Consider the following 17,773-nt stretch of genomic DNA (forward strand, 5'->3'; position numbering starts at 1 on the left):
GAAGTGGATTTAAGTGCATGTCATGAAGAGCATAAATTATCCATACATACCTCACTTTGACTTGTACAACTACACGCAGAATTTAACCCTTTTATTCCATGTGCTCTACTCCATTTTCTGCATATCATGGCTTGCCAAAATTAATATGGGAGTCCAGTGCTCCCCTGGCTGTTGAGTGGATTTCAGCAGGAATACAGCAGAAATGATCAGCATAGGAGAAGCAGAGAGCTGTGCAGAATCCTCTGCCGCAATGGGAAAGGAAAGCAGTTGTCAGCTCAGCAAGGCTCCGCGCCACATGCTGTTCTGCTGAAGCCTCTGCGTTAGAGTTATAAAATTTAAATTGGAAACTACTAAACCAGAGGAAAAGGGAACAGGAATAGGCTTATAGGAAGCTGCAGCAGGGTATGAGGTGGGAAATAATGAGCAGAGCTTAAGAGTTCAAGCCAGGCCCGGGTGGATTAGAGGGTGGATGGGCCCTACTCCAAGGATTTACTAAAGATGAGGCTGTCAACAGGCAGAGGCAATGGTAATGAAGCTGCAGCTCCATTTTTACATTAATTTTCTTCATTATGAGCTGCATCTCATTTTTATTAAGATAAAAACTGCATGTAATTTTGAGTAATTTTCAAGGTACAACCCATGCTGCTGCTGTTGATAGCAGTGGTGAAAATGGTGATTTTCCTTGCCTCTTGCTTCTCCATCCCTTTTCATTATCATGTAATAAAATATAAGTCCCTTGTTTACATATTCATATTCACTTTTTTTTAAAGTGCAAATCAGTACAGTTTTTAGTTTTATAGCAGCTTCCCAGTTCAGCCTAGGGAGCTCAAGTAAGCCAGGTGTGGGGGAAGAACTTTTCTTGACATCAGTGGTCCTTTGTACTTTTGTATTTGCAAAATGCTACCTAGGCCTGAGACTCAGTCCTGCTGTGGAGTCTCTGCACCCCCTCTGTCTGGAATTAATTCTCCTAATTTTGCCTCTGCAGAAATCATGGGGTGCTTGAACTACAGTCCTTGGCAGTGTTCCCTTGTGCAACAGTGAATGTTCGTTCACAATATTCAGATCAACAGGAGGAGGAAGAAAAGATGTTTGTATTTCTGAAATACCCATTCCTCCACAATGCACAAGAGTATGGATGTGGAATATCAAATAAAGTATTTCATCATTTTGCACCTTTTTTTTTTAAAGTGTTGGGATACTTGAAGTACTTCTGGTTCAACTTCTGAGTTTCAGTAATTTTGGTTTTGTTAATAAATGGATATGGTTGTGCAGTGCACTAGTTTATAGGAACTTGGAATTAATTAAAAAAGCTGTACCTCAAGCTTTTTATAACCAAATTCTCTTGTAATCTTATGAAGCCAGCAGCAAATCAGTAAGTAGCTCAGTACACACAGGGTGAGAGTGCACAGCACTGGATCTCCTCCTTGTAAGGCAGCGTTTCCTTACCCTCGCTGCCCTTGGTTGCCTTGAGCCAGGCTTTGCCTTGAGCCGAGGTTAGAGAGCAGTAATCCGACGCTTTGCGTGGCAGAAATGTTAGAATCGCAGAAGCCGGGGTCGCCTCACCCGCCCCGGCCCGGCCGCGGCCTCCTCCGCGGAGCTTCCCTCCCGCCCTCAGCCGGCCGGCTGCCCCCCGCCGTGCCCGGGAACACCTGAGGCGGGGCGGCGGGCCCCGTGACGGCGGCAGAGGCCGGGCAGGCCTGCGCTCCGCGCCCTCCCGCGTCTGCGTGCACTGCAGCGCCCCCCTGCGGGAGGCCGGTGGGGTGGTCCCCCCGCCGTCCGTGCGAGTGGTTCGCTCCGCTCCTCCCTCCCTGCGGGCGGCCGTGGCGCGTCCCGCTCCTGGCGCTCGATGCGGAACTGGCCGTGCGGCGCAGAGCGGCGCGGGGGGGCGGTGGCGGCGCGGGGCAGGTGAGCGGGGCGCGCGGCCGTGCGGGTGTCCGTGCGGGGGGCGCGGTGCGTGCGCCCGCGTGTCCGGAGCGGGGAGGCGGCCGCAGCGCCGCTACGCGTGGGTCGGGCAGGGGAGCGCGGAGCCCGGCCGGCCGGCGCTGCCGGAGGTGATCCGCACCCGGACAGCTGGCGGCGGGGCCCCCCCGCCCGCCTCTGGCTCTGCCGCAGCCGCCCGGCCGGGCGCTGAGGTGATGCTCGGTACGGCGAGCCCTTCCGCAAGGTCACTGCGGGAGCGGCAGAGGCGGCGGCCCGCCGCTCCGGGGAGCGGGGCCGGCCGGGCGCTGCTTTATCCTCCCGGGGCTCTGGCTCCGGGGTGCGCGGGGCCGCTCGGCCCCGTGGCCGGTTGTGCGGCGCGGCCGCTCCGGGCTGTCGCCGCGGGGCTCTGCCGGCAGCCGGCCCGTGGCGGAGCGGTCCCCGGGCGGGAGCGGGCAGCAGCCCCTGGGGGGTCGCTTGCGGGTTCCCAGCGGAGCGGGGGCCTGGGGCGCGCCGGGGCTGGCTGGGGGGGCGGCCCGGGCGGGGAGGGGGCTCGGCCGGCGGCGGGTGCGAGGGCGCGGGGCGGCCGGCGGGCAGGGCCGGGCCCGGCAGCGCAGCGGCTTCGCCCGGCTCCCTGCCCGGAGAGCGGACCGGACAGCGAGGGCGGGTGACAGGGACCCGCAGGACGGACCGATCCCCTTTGGCGAGGAGAGATGTGCAGCTTGCGAAGGGATTTTGCTGCTCTAATGTGACTGGAAAGGTGCTTTTTACTCCTGGGTTTGTGAACAGCAGATCCTGTTACTCCCCAAGACAATAGAATAGGAAATCCACTTTATGCTAGGCAATTTCTTAAGAAGTGACCTATAAATCAAGAGCACTTTTTCGTTAGAAATGGGTGTCACCACCTTGCCGTGTTGCTCATTTCTATTTTCTTGTGAAGGGGGGAAGAAAGCTTGGTCTGCCTTACTGTTTGTGTGGAGTCACGATAAAGCATTGCTTAGAGAAATGATAAGCCCTGGAGGAAACGGATTTGTTGTCTGGCTTTCTTCTCTCCCCTTTTTCCCCAGCTCGCCCATATACCACACTGTTTTCAGACATACACAAAATAACATACATTATAAATTTGCAGCCCCATGGCGATGGCGTGGAACTGTGAGTCTGGCAATATGTGGTGCTTTCCCTGGGCAAGCCAGCCATTTTCTCTACATTCAGTGCAACTCTGGGTCAGCATTTCTGTTATGTGCTCTCAAGTGTCCTTGCCGTGCTCTTTGCAGCATCACTTATCTGCAAAAAGGATGTTACTGGCAGCCAGAAGGAAGGGGAGGGAAGATGTATTGTGGTGTCCTGAGGGTCACATAACCGAACCAAAGTCATCTAAATATAGGTTATTTGGGAAGTGTCTTCATTTTTTGGACTTCACGCTGCTTGGACATTGACAGCTGTTTTGGGTGGGCACAGGAGGTACTTGCTGTTTTCAGCACTAATGAAAATCTGCAGTCCTGACACATCAAAGAGAGCACCTCAGACATCTAACACAGCCAAAAGGCAGTTTATGCGGGATCTAATCTGGCCATCCCCTCGTAGTGTGTTATGTAATACAGAACTGATCAGTCATTCCTGCTGTAAAATAGTTCTTTTGCTTTACTGTTGTATTGTTAGAAAATGCATAGCCCTCGGACCACATTTAATATACCCTGGAATTAATTATACACTCATTAAGCATCTTACTGTGTGTTTAATAAAATGGGAAATCATCGGCAGGTCTCTAGAACACTTTTGTTTGGAAGATAATAATAGCCTCTCTGCAATAAAGATCTTGCAATCTTGCACATGCCTATCCAGTGGTGCTGCAGCTGTATTGCAAGTCTAGAGTTTGGAGGTTTTTTCCCAGATTAACAAATTACTCCTACTGCATTAGTTTCCACATTATTACTACTTTTATAACAGTTCTAGTTTTACTGGATGGGCTAAAAGGAAAATAATGTCCACACTGAAAGAGTGTTCCATACAAAATGCATAATATGGGCAATATATATTTTGATGATGTTTGTGTTATTTGCCAAAGCCATGAATGGTTGTGAACCACAGGCTGTGTAGCAAGTGACAAAAAACAGGTTTTGTATTTCAAAGTTTTCATGGAAAAACATAAATATGCTGGAGGCCAAATAGCTTCTTCAACCTTGGTGTAATTCTGTAATTTTTTGAAAGCAAACAAGGCATCCAACTTCAGTCTGTTTCGGAAGGATTTTGCAGACGGAGAAATAAAAGTTTAAAGGATTTTTAGCAGTAAGCTGTGCCCACCTAGCCAAAGTAGCTTCTCAGGCTTTAGAGTATCAGGATCGATGGTTCAGTAGAAATGGTAGAGGCATCAGTGCATCTCAGCTTTTACCAAACCACTGGTCATGTCATCTTCCTAAATTAAATTAATGTTGGCTTAGTTGTGTTTGTTTATTTTTTTTTTCTCTTGCGTTGCGGGTCACAGAGCCTCATCATGTATAGCTTTTTCCTCTCTCACCTCAAACCATACCAGATATTCAAGTTATGTATAAACAGAATATACTAGACATATCTCTGGAAAGGTGTTGAACTTGGTCCGTTTAATATCTTTTGCAATGAGTCAGTTGAAAAACGAAATACTTCTGAACATTTCTGGTATTAGCAAGTCACAAGTACCGCTGATTTCTAAGGGAATAAATCTCTTCACAGTTTTTGATTTACAACACTTGAACGAATAGATTTTCTCTGATACTTCTTCCCCATATGCTTGTTAGAGAGATTATTTTTGGGGGAAAAATACTCTTAGAGATCTAGTGCATGAGAGTGGATAACAAATGATATAAAATTTAGTGACTTGCTTGTCACATCACACTCTGTTTTTTTAACTAGCTGAGTAGTGCTGTCATGCTTACAACGTGGAAATTGATTCTTTTTTTTTGTTAAAATCAAGTACAGGGTTGGACGTTTCACTTTCCATTAGGAAGGAATTGGAGACAGGCAATGCATATATTACAACCCAGATTAATTCCTGCAAATGTCCTTTGGCTCTGTTGTGCCTGCATTTAAGAAATACTGCATTAAATTTCCAGGCAGCCCCTCAGCAGAAAGGCTTTGACGTAGTTATTCAATGCACTAGTAGAAAATACAGAGTGCAACTACTAATAGGGGATTTGCAGCAATGAGGAAAGGATTTAGAAACAACAACAAGAGCTTGGTATGCAAGATTAATAGCACTTTGCCAGTTTAAACGATCTCCATCTATCTCAGGGTATGAATTTTCATGAAGGAAAAGCATCTTCGGTGACCTAATGAGACACAAAGTGAAAAAAGAATGAGCAGCACGAGGCATCAGTTAGAAGGGAATGTTTTTAGTGGGATAATCTGTTAATCTGTGGAATAATTGTGATGTTTCTTTTGATGATGGAAGGATTTGCTGCGTTTTCTTCTCCACCTCAGGAGCTATGAAGAACTGTTGCAGCGACCTCCTGTTCACTCTCTGTATCTGAGCCCATATAATTCAGCTGGTCTTTGCTCTGTTGTCTGAGCTAGAAAATAATTTTAGAGCGATTAGGTTATCTGTCACTGGAGGCCTTTAAACCTGTCACGACCACATGAAAATTACTGTTGATGATTGAGAAACATGCTCCCGATCATCTTCTTGGAACTAGAATAGCCAACAAAACCCCAAACCCAGCAAAACTCTGAAGAAATAACCCACAAACTGCCAGGAGAACTCCCAGACGGGGAGGCTGTGTCTTTTGGTGCCCAGAAACCACTGAATTGTGAGAGGCTGTGTTTGCTTTTAATCACCGCTACTAGCAGGACCATTGCAGTGATGAAAAAGAAAGAGGTGCTGCTTGCATATGCCTGAATTACCTCTGCTGAGGCGGCTCTCATGCTGCATTCCTAGGCACTGCTTGCTTTTCTTTGTAACTAGTTTATAAACAGTTGTTCCAAGTGATATTTGTGATAATCAGGCAACTAACCTTGGGTTTTTTACCCAGGGGACGAAGATACCCAGATTGACAGCAATGTATCTGATAACCTCCAGGAACTATGTGTTATCTTACAAGCAGAGCAGCATTTTTTTCCTTAATATGTTGCTTTTCCTTGTCTTGTCTGTGAGTTCAGCACCTGGGTTGTGTCCCACTTCCCTTGATGTTCTAACTGAATTTCTTACTGTGAGTATCAAATGTGTGTATTGTACCTGCTCTGGAAAGACCCTTGTGGTGGGAGATGGGAACTTCTGCCTCTGCATCAGACAGCAGGAGGAGAGGAGGAGACCTTTTTGTGAGAAAGACGATTAAGAATTGAAATGGGTATTCACCAAAATTGCTTCACCCGAGAGCAGTGAGCCACTCTGCTGCCGTGTCTGTGTCTGTTTCCGCTTGATAGCGGTTGAACTGTGCTCTGCTGGAGCCGCGAGTTGGACGTGCTTGCTTCTTTCCTCTAGAGCGCCTCATTTCTTCCATCTTTCTCTCATTAGACTTCAGACAAATCCAGCAGGTGTTGTGTTTTCCCTCCTTCCTTTGCCATGGTGACTGCTGTTGTCTAGAAGGTCCTCTCAGGACCCCTTGTTCTGTCACTCACTGGCCCTAACAGTCGCTTGAGGTGGTTCCTGTCCCTTCTTTGCTCCAGTATTTATGTGTGGGTGAGTCTGCCAAACATGTGCTTCCCACGTCCCAGAGCTCTAGCAGGGAAAAAAATGCTTTGCTTTCCTTTGAGTTTTGACCAGCTGGTACTATGATTTATCACCAAAATTAATAGTAGGATCAGTTTGAGAGTAGTAATTTCCACAGTTTCGATGATGAGAAGGGGAAGGTGCACAGAGAGAAGGAATAACAAGGCAGATGGGGAGACAGGCTGAGTGTTTCTAAGGTGAGGCAAAACAGATGTGAAGCTCCGAGTACCAGTTCTATGGTGCTAACAACAGCCAAATAACTGGATTATTTCAAATACTCCTCTTTATTTTCCAGCTCTCGTTATCCTGAGCAATGTTTCAGTGTTTCCACACTGGTTGTGAATGTCTCCCTTTTTTGCCTTATAAATGGCTGGAATTTATTGTGGGGACCCCAGTGAGCCTGTCATTTCTCTTCAGGAAGGAGAGTTGCGTGTGGCTGTATTTGGGGGAGGTTGTGCCATGAGTGATGTCACACGTCAAATGAGTAGGTGGACAGCTTGAAACCGATGTGAGAGGAGAAACCACTAGTCGTTGGTGCACTCCTGGCTGTTTGCCTGCAGTGTGACTTTGCTACCTGCTGTCCTTTTGTACCAGCCTCTTCTCTGAGCTCCTGGCTCGGAGCTGCTCACCATGGCGGGGGAGAGCCCTGAATAATTTAGCAGTTGAGCTGCATCCAGCAGTTATCTCAGTTTAAGTGTCACATGCTTTGTTGTTTTGTGTTAATTTTTTATAGCTGTATGTTTGCAGTGTTTGGCTTTTGGAAAAAAAAACCTGCTGGTGCCCATGTTATGGGAACTGTGACCTGCTTCTCAAACGGGAACTGGGCAGAGGGCTGGCAGTGGAAACATCTTGTTGGTGCTGGGGTCTCGGCTGCGCTCAAAAGCAGCGGGAAAATTTCTCAGCTCAGAACTTAGGCTGAAAGTGGTTCTGGTTTGGAAAATAATGTAGTGCCATAGTGGTTGCAGAAGGTGAGACTAATTCAGTTTGGGGGTGCTGTGTAGGTTTTGAGGTTTTGGGTTGACTTCCTGCCCCCCACACCCTTGCAAAATTTATGAGCGGCTGCTACTGGAGTTTTGAGGTGTGATGAAAAGCTGATGCAGTAGAAACAGATGAGAAGGCTCTTGTATTTTGCGATGGTGGTGTTGCACCAGGAGGGGAAAAAAAGGACAGACCTGAGTGACAGGCAGGGAGCCCAAGCTACTGTGTTACTGTAGTCTTGTGCAAATCCATGGAGATTATTTTTAAATAAAATGTGAATTTAAATTCAAACAGTGTAGAGCATGAGAACTGACCAGAATGACAGAGGGTTTTTATGCCGGAATTTATGTTCTGTGAGAAGAGGATGAGTAGTGCTCTGCAAGCCCTGCACTCTGAGGAGCTGCAGGGAGGATGATGAGAGAGGTGTTGCAGGCAGTAAAGGAAGGGAGGAGAATAAGGTCTTTACCCTAAATTGAAGCGTGCAAAATTAACTGAGGCTGAGGCTAAAAATCTGTCATCTCCTTCCTGTTAGCAAGTAGCATACTGTAGAGCTGGATGTTTCTCCTGCATTAATTTATTGTTGATGGTTTTCCCCAAGAGTGTAGTAGAATAAAATGAATAACAGTAATAACATATTGTTCTTTTTCTCATGCTTATCTCTCACAGCTTATTCAGGGCCTTGGTCTTGATTTATTCTTATTTATTTTTTTTTTTAAAACAATTAGTAGATGAATGTCCCAGCTGTGTGGTTTTCAAATATCTCCTGGTGGGTCCAGCTGTGCTCCTGTGGGGCAGGTCCTGCTGGGACCACTCCTGTGTGTTTTCTGCTGCCCACAAGTTCCAGTTAGGATTGCATGTTTGTGTTAGCACACTTTGCACATCCTTTTTGCGCAAGACTGGATGTCAGCGAGTGTCTGGGAGCATCCTGTGGGTACCCGGGTAAGAGGATTTTGTCAGCTGCCATTGATACTCAGCTCTCCATGAGCAATGGTGACTTTTGATATTTGTAGTATTCGTGGATATGGAAAACCTCTACCCACTGGGAGGCATTTAGCGTGTTGCAGATGCTACGCTGTCATCTAGCTCAGGGCCGCAGGTGCCAGGAGGTGCACGTTTTGGCATAGCCCCAGGCGGCCCTTGTGCCGGGGTGAAGGTTGTTTGTAGCAGGGCTGGGAGCTTTGGCGGGGGAGCAGAGCGGGGGGAGCGCTGCAGCTGCTCTATAAATAGCCCCGACGGGCTAAGATCTGGGGACTAAAGATTGGGTTGCTATGGAGATTGATCTGAATCAGATTACCTGTGGGGCTGTTTTCACAGCATGTGCATGTGTGGCGACTGCATGGCCTTGCAGGTACAGCGGGCTGCCTTAGCCGAGCATTTGGCTGAAGCAGGGGGGAACGAGGACGCACTGCTGAAGGGCCAGCATATGACAAGGACGGGGAAAACTGTTCCTATAGCAACCAAGAACCCAAATCACTCCAGCTTCACTCTGTGATGCTGTGGAAAGGCTTCTGTCTGTGTGGCATGGTACTTCTATTTGTGAACTCATTCTGGTCATGTTTGGTCTATTTGTCAGCATCCCTATCCGTGATATCTCCATTTTGCTCTGGAAAATGGACATGGAACTAAAGATGTTTGACTGTGTTAGTACTGTTTCGGAAGGAAAAGAGATAATATAATTTAATAGTGGGAAAGGAAGAAATCTTTAAATTATTATCACTCTTCAGAAGGGTTTCCAGTCATTTTGTATTGCCAAAAACTGTTTTCACAATTCATTCTCTAGTTTTCCTTAATCGGATGTAGTCTGTCCTTTCTCTTGAGCTTTATGGTTGGATGGATGGATAGAGAGATAGATAGATAGATGGAAAGTAGAAGCAGTTGGGATGCGTCTGCTGTTTTATCTGTAAGGAACTGTTACTGACTCAAGTGATGCGTGCGCTCCAGGGAGGATGCTTTTAGAAACTGCCTGCAGCCCTGTTCTCTACTGGGTGATTTGTTATGCTTGGAACTATCCCATGGCATTTAATAGAACCACACCTATATTATAGACAAATCATAGTAGATAAATACACCATTGTATGCTTTAGGCATGCTTGCAATGCTTTGAAAGTGCCTCTTTTTTTTCTTTTTTGGTGCCAAAGTGCTAGTATGTAAGAATCGCAGCGTTGGCATGCACTGCTGCCTTGCCAAGGTGGATGGTAACACACAAAGCAGCTGCACCAGTATAGCAAGTCCATCCAGGTCTGACTTCAGAAATTCTTCCGTGTTCTGTTAAGCTCTGGAGAAGGGGGGTATGTTCTCAACTCATCTGCATTTTTTGTTTCTTGCATTAGTAGAACCACTGTAGTTTCTGGATAATAAGGATAATGGGCTTCCTACAATATTGCATATTTTAAAGTATAAAACCACTAGCAGTGTTTAATGTTAATATAGCTACTAAGCAGAGAAAGTGTAAAATGGCTCATATGAAATGGGGACTGCTTGTCTGCGTCTTTAAAAGTTTAGTATAGACAAAGTAGTATGTGCTATACCAGAGATAATGGTTGGAATCACTTGAAACAGACTTGAGGAAGAAGTAACCCAAATTTCAGTGGTAAAGATTCCATAAAGATTATTAAAATATCTAAGTACAGGTCAAAGCTACAATTAGTAGTTCATATAGTGCTTCACACTGTGTTGATGCCAGTTGTACAGTGAGTTAAGTGGGGTTCATGGCCACACAGGTGAGATTGGTTGGTCCTGAGGTACTTGCACCTATTTCTCATAGCTTAGTGCATAGCTGTCTCAGCATACTCAAGGTGTGTAAAGTGAGAAACGGAAACATAAACTGACCAAAAATTGGGCATTGAAACTCCTGGCTCTATTTTTGTTTGTTTCAGCATTCAGTTTAGTCCCATTGGTATGGATCTTGAGTTCAAAGCAAACAGTGCAATAAGGTCAGGCATAGTGGGTATAGATCTGAACCGAGTACAGACTGTCTTGGCTGAGGAAAAATAGAAATTCAAGATGTTCCAAGGACATTTTAGAACTGAAAATTTAGTTCCTTTTGGACATGGCTGGAAATCTGGTGTTTTGCAAGGCGAGATTTCAATGAACCAGAATTCGTGTGGCTTCTGTCCTGTAATTCTTTCTGTCTCCTTCACAACTTCTTCTCTTTCTCTTAGAAATTAATGTCCCATTGCATGCTATTCATTCAGTCCATTAGTGAATTGAATTGTGTGACCCTGATTTATGTTATAAAGGTATCCATGCATCGGTGAATTGTGAAGGATGATCCTTGTACCAGATAAAAGTTGGAGATAATGAAAGGAGAAGCCTTATTCCTGTACCATCCTAAACTATGGAAGAGTTGCAGGGAAGGCAGAACTTAACATCTGCTTGTTGGAAAATAACCTTCTGCTGTCTTCATGTCATTTTTTCAAGCAGTGATTGAAATACCTGCTGACTGTTGTACAGTGGAGTGTAAGGCTGGACTTACAAAACTGGAAGCTTCTGTGTGAGGAAAATGGCTGTGAGCTAGTTTGGGTTAACAGTTTGTGTTCCAGTTATTCTTCAACTAAATGACTTTGTGCCTCTAGCTTTGTGTCTAGAAAGAAAAGATACCTTTAAAAAGACTGGGGACTCCAAGGGGTAGATGTGGCAAGGGTGCTGCGCAATTCATGTCTCTGGGGACTATAATGCTGGGTATCAGTCTGACACAGATGGCTCTGAACTGATAAGAAGTCGCTGCAGTTCCTTCACGCTGCCATGTCCGTTCTGTGGTGTGGTGCTTTTCATGAGTGTGTGTGTGTTTATGTAGACTTTTATTTCTGGGAGGACTTTAAATTGCAGAATATCATCCAGATTGTCCTCTAAGAAATTGTGATACAACCTAAAGTGTGGGTGCTTGGAGAATTTTGAAGTGTAGAGTAGTACCAGTAATAGAAGTGTTGTTTTGAGTTACTGGTAGGCCGTGGGTTAGTGCTGGCTCTGGCCTTTGTATTTGTGTCTGGGCTACTGTGCCAATTTCTGCTGGTTCGTGAGTATTGCTGGCAGCTGCTACAGTACGTGGGTAGTGCTAGTTCTCACCAACCTGTTCGCCATCCATATGAGTGCTTATTTAAATTATGGCATTCTTTCATATGTGACATGTTTGTGCAGTATCTTTCTGTGGTGGCCTTCACTACTTTGTTTTTCTCCTTTTTTGTGTTGAAGTTATATAAAGTTTCTTCTCAAGCATTGCTTGAGAATTCAGCCTTCAAAGCGGTGGTCCCGAGGTGTTTGCAAAGAGAAAGCCTAATGCAGAAGGCCTTTTCAGAAGAAGCCACCTGAAGTTAAAGCAGGTTGAGAGAGAGACCATAATTGTCAAACCTGTGCCATCTCAGAGTCAAGATACTGTCTCAGTTCATGTCCACATGCCAGCATGGAAGAGACGTGGAAGTATCTTGGTTTGATCTCTTTCTGTTCTAATGTACTGTAAAATCTAGGAGCTAGGTGAAGAATGATAGCAAATCTCTGAGAAAGAACCTGCTTTACCTCTTTATTGCCTGTAGAGCAGCCTGTAGTTCTGTGATCTTGTTGTCTTCAATCAAATTTTCCAGATTCCTTAGCTGCTTACTTCTACCTTTTCTTTGGGCCTGCACAAGCATTTGTGTGGCCATTTGATGAACAAAGTCGTAGAAATAACCTAGTAAAAACAAAAGTGGCAAGGGAGGAGAGAAGAGGGTGTTAGTTTTAGTCCATATCTATTCCACGATCTGGTTCACCACGTAACTGCACAAGCACTTCTGCCGGTACAGGGGAGGGAATTACTCTGGCCTGAAATCAAGCTTTTGGCAGTCAGGGAGAAGTGGGACTGCAGTGCCTGTTTGTGTTGGTTTATACACATCATCAGCTGTGGTGTCTGATTCCAACCAAGAGTAGGAAGGTCAGTTCCAGCAAATATTGATCTAATGCTCCTTAATTGCCATCGTCAGCCTTTATTACATCTCCAAAGAAGCAAGAGATTGAATAGGGGAAGACAAAAAACCTAATCTTGGTTCTAATTCTTCTACTTCTTCCTCCAATCCAACAAAACTTCATCTTCCAAAATAGAGCCTTTGTCGTCTTATGTCTCACTGTAACTATGGGCCTGCTAAGAGTAAGCAGCTAAGGAAAGGAGGCTCTAGAAGCCCTTGCAGAATATCTGCATCAGTCTAGTATCCCTGTGTTGCAGTAGAAATCAGAAATCTCAGGAAGTGCTCAGGTATTTTTTTTAAAACTGACAATCTTTTATGTATGGTATCACAGCTTCAGCCATTCCAAGGTCATTGGAAGCCTTGCATATGTTGCTTGTGCTGGTCTGCTGGGATACTCTTTTGAAAATTTAAGGTTTTGATGGAGGTCTTTATGTTGCATACCTCGCTACCTCCTTTGCAGAACTGTGAGAAAGGTGTGTAATGGATTGCAGTTGTAAGAAATATTCTCCAGGCTAGAGAATAGGAGGAAAACTACAGGGTATGGGCAAGTTACTGAAAGGTAAGCCAAGGTTGTGGACTTGTAGCCTCTCAGGTAGTCTGTAGTCATTGCATATGTTTTTATGCCATTGTAAATGCAATTTACTTTCCCCACCTTCACTGAAGGGTAGAATAGTCTCATAGAGGAAGAACATATGTTTGGTTACCACTGACTAGTGGAACTTCTTCAAAGTAATAATTCTAGGTTACCTTGTGGTAACTTAGCCCATCGTGCTGTACACATAAGTGAACAGTGAGTTCCTTAAAGAGTTCTGGGTAAAGCTATTTGGAAAACCAATCAAACCAAACCAAAACAAAACCAACAAAAAATCTGAACCAACCAACCAACCAAAAAAGAACCCCACAAAACAAACAAAATAGGTCTTCAAACTGAAGGCAAAAATATAAACTTGATCATCCCAACTTTGTTTAGTTCCTCTCAAGTTTATATACGCCAAGATATTTGCAGAATACGTTGGATCAAGAGCTCTTGCAGGACAGATTCTACGATGTTTTCAATAATATCATTAAAACAGGAGCTTTGCTGTTGTTCACAGAAGATAATTTATTAAAGTATTGCTGCTCAGAGAAGGTAATTCATAGTGCCGTCACTTAGGAACCTACAACTACTGTAGCTGAGGATCTTCTAAAACCGTGCCACAAAGTTTTTAGAAATACGGGATTTTGGGTGTGTGAGGGTTAGGGTTTCATTCAGTTAATTATTCCATAATTAATACTGACTAGTGTGATTTTCCTTTTCTGACAAATTGTATGCATAGTTGTTTTGTGTGTTTGTATTCTTTCTGGTATTTGGAGGGCTTATGAATAAAATTCCCCAACTCTGTACCTGGAATGTGAAGGGTTGGGAAAAAAGCAATTCAGTTGCTAGACTTCGAGCATGGTTGCGAGATGCTGACAGTTACAATACCTTTAAATAGCTTTTGTTTGTGAAGTGATGAGAGAAACATCAAGAAAATCACGTAGTTTTGCTGAGACTTTCAAATTGTCAGTAAATCTTTTACTTTTATACAAATAAAATCTAAACTTTGAGCTCCAGAACAGAAGGAGTTTAGTATAGTAATAATGATTCTCTGAATTATGTCATGGCCTTAGGATGTAAACGTGAACTGAAATAGAAACCTTACTATGAATATGCCCCAAAAGGCAATCAGTTCATTTTTTTAATATAAAATAACTTTATTAGTGCTTTCATTGGGATGCTCAGTAAACTTGTAGTACAGTTTGAGCGTCTCTGATTCTAGAGTTTCCGAGAACTTTCTGTTTCAGAAAAATTCTGTTTTCAGATTGTTTCCAAATGTAGGCAGGGAACACTGTAATACAGAACTGGGTTACTTTTAAAGATTTTTTGTTTTCCTCTCTTTCATTAATTCAATGAAATATGAATGGTAGGATTGGAAGGACTAATTTTACAGTGCTTACTGAATTCTGGATGTCTATTAAGCATAGTTACTGACAAATAGTAATTCTGCAGTAAAATAACAGTTGTGCCAAGAGGATTTTTCTGTTGTAAAATGGGCAGAGAAAGTAGCTGTACGAGGCATGGGTGTTGAGCAAATGGTGAAGATAAGCCAGATAAATGGAATTGATTAAAGTAAGTGAAAGACACAGTATGATTTACAAGAAGTACTTTTGTGATTGCAAACTGCAATTCTGTAGAACTGCGGTTCTGTGTCTTCACAGAAAAAGTGTTAGAGATCGCAGTTGTTGGGGATTGGGGAGATTGTTCTTGCCGTAGGTCACATCCAGGTTTGGGCAGGTGAGGTGCATTATATCAAATTGGAATTCTTTTGATGTTACCCCTTCTGTAGTTATTCTGTTTATCAGACAGCTAATGTTCAGGTTGCATTTTTTTCTTCAGTTGTGTTTAACTGTACAGAATGGCCAGTTAAAGCTCCTTTCCAAGCACTGTAGGAATCCCAGGGATTTGCCTAAACAATACTTTTGCCTCTGTTTCATGAACAGCTCTTTGCCAGTGATACGCTGCTCTGTCTGTGATCTTCCTTGAGAACCTCTTGTACTTTTTTGTGTGTTTTTCAGCTCTCTGCTTTTGTGGGCGTGTGGTCGTGGTTTTGTACTCATGAAGAGAAAGATCTGTGGATGGCCATGACTGCACAGAACACTGAGGCTTTTTGGGAATGTGATTAAAGTTATAAAGTTGTTTCTGTATATTTTGTATTCCTGATTGTGCTTTTGACACTCTTGTTTTTCTTGATGGTAGGTTGGACTTGCCAGACGGTTCCAAGCAGATTCTGTTCCCCAAGGCAGTCGACCCTGGCTGGCTGGATAATTGACTGCTGGATTGATGAACAGAAGTTCCCTGAGATGACATAGGAAGGGGCCTCAAGGACAATGGTGCAGAAAAAGAAAATCTGCCCTCGGTTACTTGACTATCTTGTGATCATTGGAGCCAGGTAATGTAAAAGAGCCTCAACTCTGCTTTTGCTCGGGGAGTAGAGTGGGAATAAATAGCCCAACATCCGCTGATGAAGCCTTGTGTGCTGCCAGGAACACGTGCAGAATGCTGTCGTCATGGGGGCATCTGCTTGGGCCAGAGCACGTTCTGAAAGATACTAGTGCAGCCAAAGGTTTTTAATTTATGGTCTTTACACTTCATTTCAAGGGTCTGCAAAGGGTGACTAAGAGTGGCCTGTTTATAGGTGACTCCCTGGTAGCCTGTGTATCTGAACTTCTTTTTTTCTACTGGCACTGGGATAGAGGGACTTACAAACTGAAAACGCTGAAAGCCACATGCAAGTAAAATACTAGGTTGGGGTTACTTTTCTAGCTTTTGAAGTATAGTCTGTAAACTCAGTTTTCAAAAAATAATCTAGAACTTGCCTTCCTTGGCTGTTTCGCCCTCTAATACTCATTTATCCTCATAGGAATGGCATGAATGCTTTTTTTTTTGAAGTCTTATTAATGATCAATAGATAAAATGTTATGCATATTTACTTAAAGCGTATATGAAATGTGGGGTTGATATTTCTTCTGTTTGTCAAATAGACATGTACTCAGTAAATGTTATTTTTCTTTATTCTGTTCAAAGTTTATGCAGTAACTTTCTGCCAGTGTATTTAGTGGGTGTATTCCAAAGTGTATTTTACTTCCATTTCTAAATATCAGTGGTTTATGTGCATCAGCCTGTTGCTTTACCTCCCATTTTCTTCTCAGAGTACTTTGAGTGCCGTATTTAAGTAGGCTAAGAGGAAGAAATTACATAAACCTAAGTAATAACTATTTTTATTGTTGTATTTTATGGACAGAATAATAGCTTAATTACTTCTTATTGTCTTTAGAAAAATATAACCAAGTTTTCCAAATGTTTGGCACTGACTAGGACAAGAAGAGGGAAGAAATGTTAACTACCTCCTCCAGTGATACTTATAGTGTCTGACGTTCTCACTTAATTTGCTAGCGGAACTTCTGGACTCCTACAGTTCTCTTGCTATTTACTGGGCAGCGGTAGCTGCATTGCTGATGCTCAGAGGTCTGTTGTCTCATTAGGGACTTCAGTGAATGCCCGTGATAAGAGATGGAGCTGACTGGAGCAGCTTCTACTGCCAAGTCCTTAGAAGCTCCATGTGGCCTTTAGCACTGCATGTATTATCCACCGAGCACAAACAGCAATGCCTTTTGGAAGTATTCCCTTTTATTAAATGCAAATTTTCTAAATGTCTCAGAAGACTCTGCCTTTCTATCTGTAGCTGATAGTACTGCAGAGGGTTGAACCGATGATATATTCACTGGTACTTTGATGACATTCTTTTAAACCATTTACTGCCAAATAGACTCTCTAAACAGTACCAGAATTATTTGACATTTCTTCTTCAGTAGATGATGCATTAGTCGTGTCCACTAATACATAAAAGCTTTTTAGGGTTTCTTTTTTATTTTTGTACAGTGTTTCAGTACTTAACTGTACAGGGTACTATAAATTTTGTTACTAATTCATGCTTTATTACGAAAGCATTTTTACTTTTTCTTTAATAACATATTAGTTTGGGAGAATTAGTCAGCAGAGCTATTTACACCAGTGATTTTCTTTTGTAAATGACAAGCATTCTATTAGTACTTGTTTGGGTTTTCTCACCTCTCACTAAGAGAAAAGCGAGTGTCATTTGTGTTTTGAAATGGGCAGATCTAAAGTATCAAGAAGAGAAAGTGTCTTGTATAACATCCCATAGGAGAGTGTTGGTGGAGCCAAGTCTCCTGCATCCCATTTAGTAAACATGATACTAAATACTAATTACTTTAGAAAATGATAGGAGATCAGACTTCATAGCAAAGGGGTCAAATCAAAGAGAGCTTGTTCTGGGATGTATTTTCTTCCTTCGCTGTGTGGATCTCATACTATTCCTCTGGTAGTTATTTGGTAACTTTCATGAAAAGGAGTGGTAGGAAAATAGTTAATACCTTGAAATAATCTCTTATTCTGGTGGAAAATTATGGATAAACAGTATTGCCTTTTTGTCTTTGTGTTTTGTTAGTGATTTGTGGTACAAAGGTTGGTGAGCTACAGTGTTAAATATGTCTGCATGTTACTACACAGCTTTTATAGTAACTTACACTTCAAATCCATCTTAATAATCAAACACACAAATATATATAACTATTGTTGCTATAATTTTTAAATGAAAATTTTACAGGATGAGTTCCATATCATTCCACCATTTATCTGAATTACTTTCTAGGAAATTCCTTGGGATTT

General features: G+C 43.4%; 2 protein-coding genes across 38 annotated transcripts in view; one reads left to right on the forward strand and one right to left on the reverse strand.

The window, feature by feature from the left end:
- Nucleotides 1-1,611: 1,611 nt before the first annotated feature.
- On the reverse strand, nt 1,612-5,818 carry LOC135579661 (proline-rich protein 2-like). The gene is made up of 2 exons (XM_065065811.1): nt 5,791-5,818; nt 1,612-2,690 (listed from the first exon to the last, which is right to left on the reverse strand). The coding sequence occupies exons 1-2, from the start codon at nt 5,816-5,818 to the stop codon at nt 1,612-1,614; spliced, it is 1,107 nt and encodes a 368-aa protein (XP_064921883.1).
- The window catches only part of MADD (MAP kinase activating death domain), a 74,265-nt gene continuing 58,243 nt past the window's right edge, over nt 1,752-17,773 (forward strand). For all 37 annotated transcript variants that reach the window (XM_065065919.1, XM_065065932.1, XM_065065946.1 and 34 more), the window contains exons 1-2: nt 1,752-1,905; nt 15,284-15,476. In XM_065065919.1, coding sequence (XP_064921991.1) covers nt 15,415-15,476 — 62 coding nt within the window. In that variant the 5' untranslated portion in view covers nt 1,752-1,905; nt 15,284-15,414. The remainder of the gene's footprint in view (nt 1,906-15,283; nt 15,477-17,773) is intronic.

This window comes from Columba livia, chromosome 5 (assembly GCF_036013475.1).
Source record: "Columba livia isolate bColLiv1 breed racing homer chromosome 5, bColLiv1.pat.W.v2, whole genome shotgun sequence".
In the NCBI taxonomy this organism is placed as follows: domain Eukaryota; kingdom Metazoa; phylum Chordata; class Aves; order Columbiformes; family Columbidae; genus Columba; species Columba livia.

What these genes read in the sequence shown, in the direction of transcription:
- LOC135579661 (XM_065065811.1), bottom strand. Translation starts at nt 5,818, where the DNA reads ATGCAGCATGAGAGCCGCCTCAGCAGAG. An exon ending in TGAGAGCCGCCTCAGCAGAG is followed by an intron (nt 2,691 to 5,790) that starts GTAATTCAGGCA and finishes TCACAAACCCAG; the next exon opens with GAGTAAAAAGCACCTTTCCA.